Source organism: Acanthochromis polyacanthus, chromosome 5 (genome assembly GCF_021347895.1).
Source record: "Acanthochromis polyacanthus isolate Apoly-LR-REF ecotype Palm Island chromosome 5, KAUST_Apoly_ChrSc, whole genome shotgun sequence".
NCBI lineage: Eukaryota > Metazoa > Chordata > Actinopteri > Pomacentridae > Acanthochromis > Acanthochromis polyacanthus.
In genome coordinates, this window is record NC_067117.1 from 25,355,002 (window position 1) to 25,362,969 (window position 7,968).

General features: G+C 37.0%; 1 protein-coding gene across 2 annotated transcripts in view; it reads right to left on the minus strand.

The window, feature by feature from the left end:
- Positions 1-5,788, minus strand: part of shq1 (SHQ1, H/ACA ribonucleoprotein assembly factor) — a 39,746-nt gene extending 33,958 nt beyond the window's left edge. Inside the window, exons 1-3 of one of the 2 annotated variants that reach the window (XM_022223147.2) lie at positions 5,703-5,788; positions 4,655-4,821; positions 3,539-3,603 (exon numbers count right to left, since the gene is read on the minus strand). In XM_022223147.2, the coding sequence (XP_022078839.2) occupies positions 3,539-3,603; positions 4,655-4,797 (208 nt within the window). In that variant the 5' untranslated portion in view covers positions 4,798-4,821; positions 5,703-5,788. The remainder of the gene's footprint in view (positions 1-3,538; positions 3,604-4,654; positions 4,822-5,702) is intronic. The other variant, XM_051948595.1, reaches the window with a different exon arrangement.
- Between the last annotated feature and the right edge of the window lie 2,180 nt (positions 5,789-7,968).

The window sequence follows — 7,968 nt, forward strand, 5'->3', positions numbered from 1 at the left end:
ACTAAAGACGCCCCAAGGATCAATCACTGACTAGAAGCATGTTTCAAGATCTTGTACGGATGCGACCAGTCAACAATAGCAGACACACAGAGACATGCGTTTATCAGCCAAGGCATCAGCGCTTTCCATGGCAACAACATAAAGAAGCCTACAATGTACTTTGCACCAAATAAACATACCGTCAAAGTAGTCGAAAGCTTTGAAGACAGATACTTGTACCCATTCTTCTCCCAAAATAACACACCACATGTAAATCACAAACCTGCACACCTCTAAGACCTCGCCTCATCATTGTCACAGCATCTTATTTCAGCATGGTGGCGGCTCTCACACAAGAAGAAACTTGTGGTGTAATTTTCCATTGCAAAAAACAGATTAGTGGTTCTACCTTGTTGGTGGTGACTGAATAACGACCATAAATCCAGTCAAATGACACCAGTTGGGGAATAGTGATTAACACACATGCCACAAACAGCACTGTGCTAAAGTTCTAAGCTCTTCAAATGTTTGTATTCCTTTGAGTCGGACGATAAAACTAAGGTTCCACATTTATTCCGCAGTGTGACAACGAACCTAACTGTACTGCCACAGCGATAACGAATTATCTTCAGCAAGAAGAATGATGAGTCCTACAACAGACTGCGCGGCCCTCAGCATCATGGAGTCGGTCTGATGCCAAGAAAAACAGTCTTTTACGCACGCCACAAACATGTCGTTGCTCTGAATGATACCATTACCCATCTGCTTGGGTAACGCAATCCATACACGCACACAAGATCAATGTCTACATATTACCACTATTGCCCTTTAGCATAACTTGGGGACACAAAGGTTGGCCTGCACTCAAACATCTGCAAAGAGATCCACAAAAACCTGGGAAAACTACCAAATTTACTCTGACCCCATACGCATGAAGTAGAATGCTAACCTGAGATTACATTAAGAGGGCAAAAACACCGAGCTGGTTCAACTGTGATCCTTCTAAGATCTGCTTTGCTTTTCCACAGGCTACGGACTTCCACACAACAAAGCCATGATTGAATTTCCTCCTAGTTTATTCTGAACGTTTGTCGAGAACAACTGCACAAGCAGACAGTTTGTCTCCAGTGCTAGAGAGCTGATGCGGTAATTATTTATCTCCCATTTCCTGCCGTTCGATGCTACTCTATCACCAGTCTGTGTTCATGAACACTGTTGCAACCAGCACTTAACATTTGGGAACGTTGCTCTTGGCGCCAGAGTTTGCAAAGGTGTTTTTTAAGGATATAATACCATGTGTAATTGGATCAATAATGACATTATCAGCTTTCGAATTTATATCCACACTGAAGCTCTGGCTTATCTTCTTCTTCAGATTGTTTTGCTCGTTGTTTGAAAACGGTGGACACACAGTTTTGGTAAGTGTTGAAGTCGCCAACGCAAGCAGTTCTTGGTTCTAGACCCGCAAAGTGATGGCACTGTTCTACAACCAGTTTTACTGTCACAAAGCGAAGAAAAGGTGTGAAATTAGGCAGCAGCTGTAAATCAGTCCTTGAACTGCTAGAAGAAAAAAAAACTACCTGTGAAGTAGCTTTAGAAAGTGTCAGCATGCACTATCATTCAAAAGTTTGGGGTCACCCAGAAAATTTCATGGTTTCCATGAAAACTCACACTTTTATCCATGTGCTAACATAACTGCACAAGGGTTTTCTAATCATCAATGAGCCTTTCAGCACCATTAGCTAACACAATGTAGCATTAGAACACAGGAGTGATGGTTGCTGGAAATGTTCCTCTGCACCCCTATGTACATATTCCATTAAAATCAGCCGTTTCCAGCTAGAATAGTCATTTACCACAAAACAATGTCTAGACTGTATTTCTGATTCATTTAGTGTGATCTTCATTGAAAAAAAAAAGTTTTTCTTTCAAAAATAAGGACATTTCTAAGGGACCCTAAACCTTTGAATGGTAGTGTAAATGTACCTTACAGTTATTTTGCTGACTCCATATCAAATAAATCAAATCAAACTTTATTTATATAGCACTTTTTATACAAGAAATTGCAATACAAAGTGCTTTACAGATTAAAAATGATTAAAAATGATGCCTCACCTTCTACCTTCTTGCACAACTTTTACCATAACTACAGCCTCACAGGTACAATTCCAGCTGGGAAACTTATTTTGCTTGTCAAATACCTCTTTTTATTATATGTTGTGTCTGTACGCTCACTGCAGAACTATCCTATAAAAGGTGAAAATGCCAAAAACATTGCCCTGCTTTTTACAACTCCTGTACAGCATATAAATTACTGGAAGCTTTGGTTGGTTCCGTAGTTCAGCATTAGTGTGTATGAATTACAGCTCAATATGTGGAGACAACATTTGTACAACTTGGGGAAGAATAGGCTGAAAAACTGTTTTTCCCTTGTTGAAACAAAGGTCAGCGCACAAGGAAAAATCTACAGTTGTTAGACTTTAGAAATACATCCTTGGAAAAATGCTTTTATTTGTTTCCATGCCTTTTTACTGACAGACTATAAGATATCAGATCCTCGACAGTGTTCTTAGTCTTTTTCTCTTAGCTCAAAGAGTGTTGATAATTCATTCTTTGGAGAGTGAAAGAAATCTATTTTTAAGACAGCCGAGGCAGGATTTTTACAACGCCCAATGAAACCGGTTACTGACCGAATCGTATTTGATTACACAGGGTGTAAAAGGTTGGAGTGCACAGGGATTTATTTGTGTGTGAGAAATCAGCTCTGCTCTCTCCAAATCGTGCTCGTATGTAGACTGACATAGAGGCTGTAAGTCTGCCAAAAGTCTGGCTTCATTTAATGCAACAGCTGTCGTATATTTACTGCAATACTTCATCAAGCATTTTGTCAAGTAATACCATAGCAGGACCAGGGCTTAAAATGGGATTTGTGAGTAAGTGAAGCCGTTGTCCAGGGAGGTCGGGACTCAAACCATGACTAGTCGACGAATGACAATCAGTAGTCAACTAGTGGAAAATATGGCATTACCAAAGTCAACTATATGGAATAATGCTCATGTACCACTGGATAAGATGCAAGATATTTTTTGAAAGCCTGTCAGTGAAGAGAGATCTGGCTCCTGGTGGGTGTTTGACTGTGCTGGTTCCTGCTTGATCTCTGTCCTGGTGCAACAATTTCTGCAAAGGTACTCTGTCTGTGCTTTTGGTAGCTGTGCTGGAAAAGAAGTTCCTCCACTGTATCTGCGGCATTGCCAGCAGCAGAAAAAAAGCCTCTCTGATGGAACTGAGGTGGCTGGATGGCAACAAATTCTCTTTGCAAGTTGAGCAATGCCTGGAAAAGTGATAGGTTTTGCTTCCACAAGCAAGTTATCAAGCTTTGTTAATGATTTACCCTCAAATTGTAGGAAAATCACACTATCTTAATCACGTCGACTAGAGAACAAAATGATCAAATAGTTGGGTACTGGTAAATGGTAGTCAACTTTAAAGACCAGCTGTCAAAACCCAAATAGAATTACCACCAGTATATGTGCTATCATGATGTAATAAAGCAACCTACCTTCATCAATGTCAAATTTGCCCTTTTCCCTCCCATCCTCTACTATTCTGCCAGGAAGAGTTAATCTGAAAACAAAAAGGTTATGTTGATATTAAGATACTATGAAAAGAAGTGACTGCAAATTTAAATCAATGTAATACCTCAGAGTTAGCCTAGCTGCGCTAGACCCAGCTCTTAAGACACAAGGGTCTAGGAACGCTCGACAGGGAGGGAGGCGGGCTAAAAGGTTGTCTTTCAAATCACTCTGCAGCAATTGGGTAGGTATACAACCAATCAACGCAACAAATAGGCTGATGTAGTTCCTAGAGCGCCGGATTGTGGCTAAGTCCCATTAGCTTCCCAACCAGCGGAGCCAACTGGTATATTAAGGATTTGCCATATCCCGTCGGCATAAGTCCAAATACGTCTTTCTTCTCAATGAAACATTTCAGTACTGTCCTTTGTTTATCTTTCAAGTTGAATTTTTGCTTCAAATCTTTAAGGGCTGTGGCCAAAGTCGAGTCGAAAGATAACTGTTTATTGTGCGCTGGTTGTTTCTGTCAGAATCGTCGCGCCTCTGTTGTCACTTAGTTATGCCCGCCTTCTGACTCTACACTTCATGGTGATTGGTCCGGCCAGTTTTAGGACAATCCAGCCTCGAGCCTTATGGAGGGTAACTAGACCCACCCTGGCAGAGAATTAAATTCGTTGTCGTGGGTTGTCTAGCGCGGCGAGGCTACCTCAGAGTGTCATCAGAATTAGAATCAAAAATATGCTATTAATGGCCGAGGGAAATTACTTACATTACAGTCATTACAGTCTTAGAAATATAAGCAGCACAAAAAAAATCTAGATTAATTGAAGCACAAAAACATATCCTAATAATGAATATATTTTAAGACATGTAAAATGTGCATTGCATTACAAACAGTATACATTGTAATAAATAGTCATGGAGTTATATTTGTGTCATTGCACAGAGTAGTTATTATAGTTAACGCAGATTTTTGAGTGTTAACTCAAGAAGTGAAGTAAAAATGAGATAACTGCTTGCAGGTGAAATGTAATGGCTCCAGAGTCGAATCAGAGTGTCTGACACTGAGTCAGTTACATAAGTATGTGTACTGATAAACTCACCTGAGAAAGTAAGGCTTTGCATAGAACTTGAGATCCGTTCCATCGATGCAGAGGTCAAACTCTGACGTTCTGGTGTAGGGCACACGGATGTTGAGGATCAGATACTCGGGATCTTGGCTCAGGTCAAACGCAGGAGTTATCATGATGAATTACGATGTAATGCAAACCTGTAGCATCAATGACAGGAAGGATTTCTAAGCTCCAGGCACATTGCATTGGATTGCATCCCACATCAGCCTGCCAGCTTGTAATGAATCAGGGGCCAGATGACTCCAGCCCGCCACCTGGTGGACGACTCTGCTGTATGTTGTTGATCATATGCTCAGAAACCCACGTGCCACACTGACCGTAAAGACTGCAAACATAGCTGTGTAAAAAACATACCGACCAGTTTCCTACCACAGCGAGTTACAAAATATGTCTTACGCTTAATACTCGCTTTAACTCCTTTTCTCGTTTAGATAAATCTTTGTACCAAACTCCATTCGAAAATTTGCGGTTTTAAAAAAGATCTTGCCTGATGTAAAACGTGGCTCAGCATGTTTTTAAAACGATTATGAATCATAATCATCCCCGGCACACACATCATCCACCAAATAGGAACTAATTCCTCTATTTTACGTTAAAGTAGTCTATGTAGCTATGTCAGTGAAACACCTGAAGTTTGAGCCTTAACGCACTTAATACTTCTCAAGAGCTAAAATTTGTTTACAAAGTGTTGTTAATTAGCCATGAAGCAGGCCGAAATTAACTCCAAGTTCTCACAATCACAAAACATTAAGTGTTAACATATGAGGCGAAAGCATTTTTAGATAATCCAAACGTCATTTAAACTAAACAGATTTTTAAATGAAGCTTGGTTAGCGGTTAGCTCGCTAAAAGCTAACACATGACTAGTCTCCTCGTGTGTTTGAGGCTAACAGCGGAGAAACTGACATCTGCAAGCCAACACTATTATCATTTACATTCAGGCAGCGAACGTTAACTGTTCGAGTCATTTTAGTAAAAGCCACTCACAAAAAGACAGTTAACATAAATAAACACTCACCAAAACACAGGCTTATCCCAACAAGCTACTCTGAGCGCTGTTTGATTGTAGCCTCCATGTTTACCGTAGTACACATAAGAAAGACGCAATTTAAATGTGCAGGGAATAAAGCACAATGTATAAATGATCAAAATAAAAATCTGGGGTGTCGTTTGTTGCTGTAACAGTGATCCATATTTGGCAGCATATTATATAATGGAATACACATATGCTTATATGCTGTACAATGAGTGTTTATGGATAAAAGGTAATTATTTTTCCATTAGTTTTGTTTATACAGGCCATTATCAGGTCTCTTCCAGTGTTTGTGATGAGGGACAAAATCCACGGTCCTTAATCTATGCAAAAGTGCATACCAAAGTTTAACCAAAACTAACAGATTAGACAAACAAAATGATCCTTCAACAACATTAGAGTAGTTTTTGTTCATTTTTTGACAGTCTATTCAAAGGAGCTCAGAATGGAAACACTGTCTTGTGAAAAGTAAACAGAAAATTGTGCCCTAAAATGATCTGAAGTGTAGTTTTTCATTAAAATGGAATAACTCTGGATTTTGTCGTCACTCCTTCAAAGTACTGTTGAGAATCACCTACCTTCGGGCATCTGTGAAATTAAAAACCCAAAACGAAATAAAAAGAAATGACCAAAAGCAGTGAAATTACAGAGGAATGTCCATGTCATATAGTAATTATAGTAAGACAATATTTTGCTTTTATGTGATATAGCATTATGTTATTAAAAACTTATTCTTTGCTTTTTAATGTATAATGAATCCTGTTCATGTGTGTAAAAACAGTAAAATCATCTAAAAAATTGAAATATTAATACAGCATGATAGTTCAGTTATTGATTGATATTTATCATACAGCACAATTGTTTAAAAAATGTTGTCAAAATAGCAATTCAGTTTCTAGTTGCAACCAGGTACTGCTAGCATTTCAACATTTTAAGTGTAATATGAGTTTTAAAATTCAACTTCACATAAAAATATTCTATATTTGTCTGAACTTGAATGTTCAAAGCAATATGTGCACTTTTAAAATGAGTTGATTTATATTTGAAAACCCCAATTTTTCAAGTAAATATCTGTGAATTTGGTTACAACAATACACTGTGAAATTTACATTATATAACGTATAACATGATATTTTACACGCAACTTACTTGTGCATTTAATAAATCTTTACAGTAAAAGTATGCCCCGATACAAAATAATGGATTTACCTTTGAAAAAACATGTAAAGTTACAGCTTTTAAACACATACACATGACCATCATTTCAAGGATATACTGGTAATTTCTGATCACGTCATATGTAATGAGTTTTACATTTAAATCTACATAAAAAAAGATGTTAATGTTAAAAAAGGATACATGTAGATTATATAAATAGATTTATTTATTGTATTTCTGAGCTTCCATTACAAACGTGTTATAATCAGTTTAGAATTTTTTTGAAAGATGTTTTAATGACATATCTTAAATTGATTTCTTATTCTTTTCAACTAATAGATAGATAGATAGATAGATAGATAGATAGACCTTTAGGTATACCTTAAAAATGAATAAACATTGTTATTTAATTATTCAACAAATCATGGTTGGAACAGAAAAAAACAACATGAAAATAAAATGCTTTTAATTGCTAGATCTTAGCTTGTAATTCTTAAATGTTTATGTGTGATTTTATGATTATTTAACGTATCTAAGCCAATTTCAGGCACATAATGTGTTGTTTTGTTTTGTGTTTTAAATGAAAACTAATGAGGATAAAGCGGTGTATAGAGAATGGATGGATGGAAGTTTTACTGTATTTCAGAAGTAAATTTACAAAGCTTGCTGTTATACTTACTTATACTTGCTGCTAATTATCTTTAGAATACGTAGAAATATGTTTTATTATAAATTATACAACAACTCAATCAAATTAAACCCTTAGTTTTCCGATCACGTAGCATGATTTCAATTAATGGTTTGAATGGGATTTAAAAAAAAATGTTAATGTCTTTTTAATGTACTGTATGTTCAAAGGAATTTTTCACATAAGCTCAAATATAAAATGAGTTGTTGTGTGTAAATACATGTGTGTATACTGTAATGATCAGTTTCGTTATTTTATAAAGATGGTGTGTCAACAAGCTTTAAAATATTTTATTCTTATTTCACTGTTTCTTTAACGCTGATAAAATTACACAGATACTCTTACAAACTGGTAGGTATACCTCTCCGTGGTCTAGTACATGCGCTCATACTCTCAACATTACGG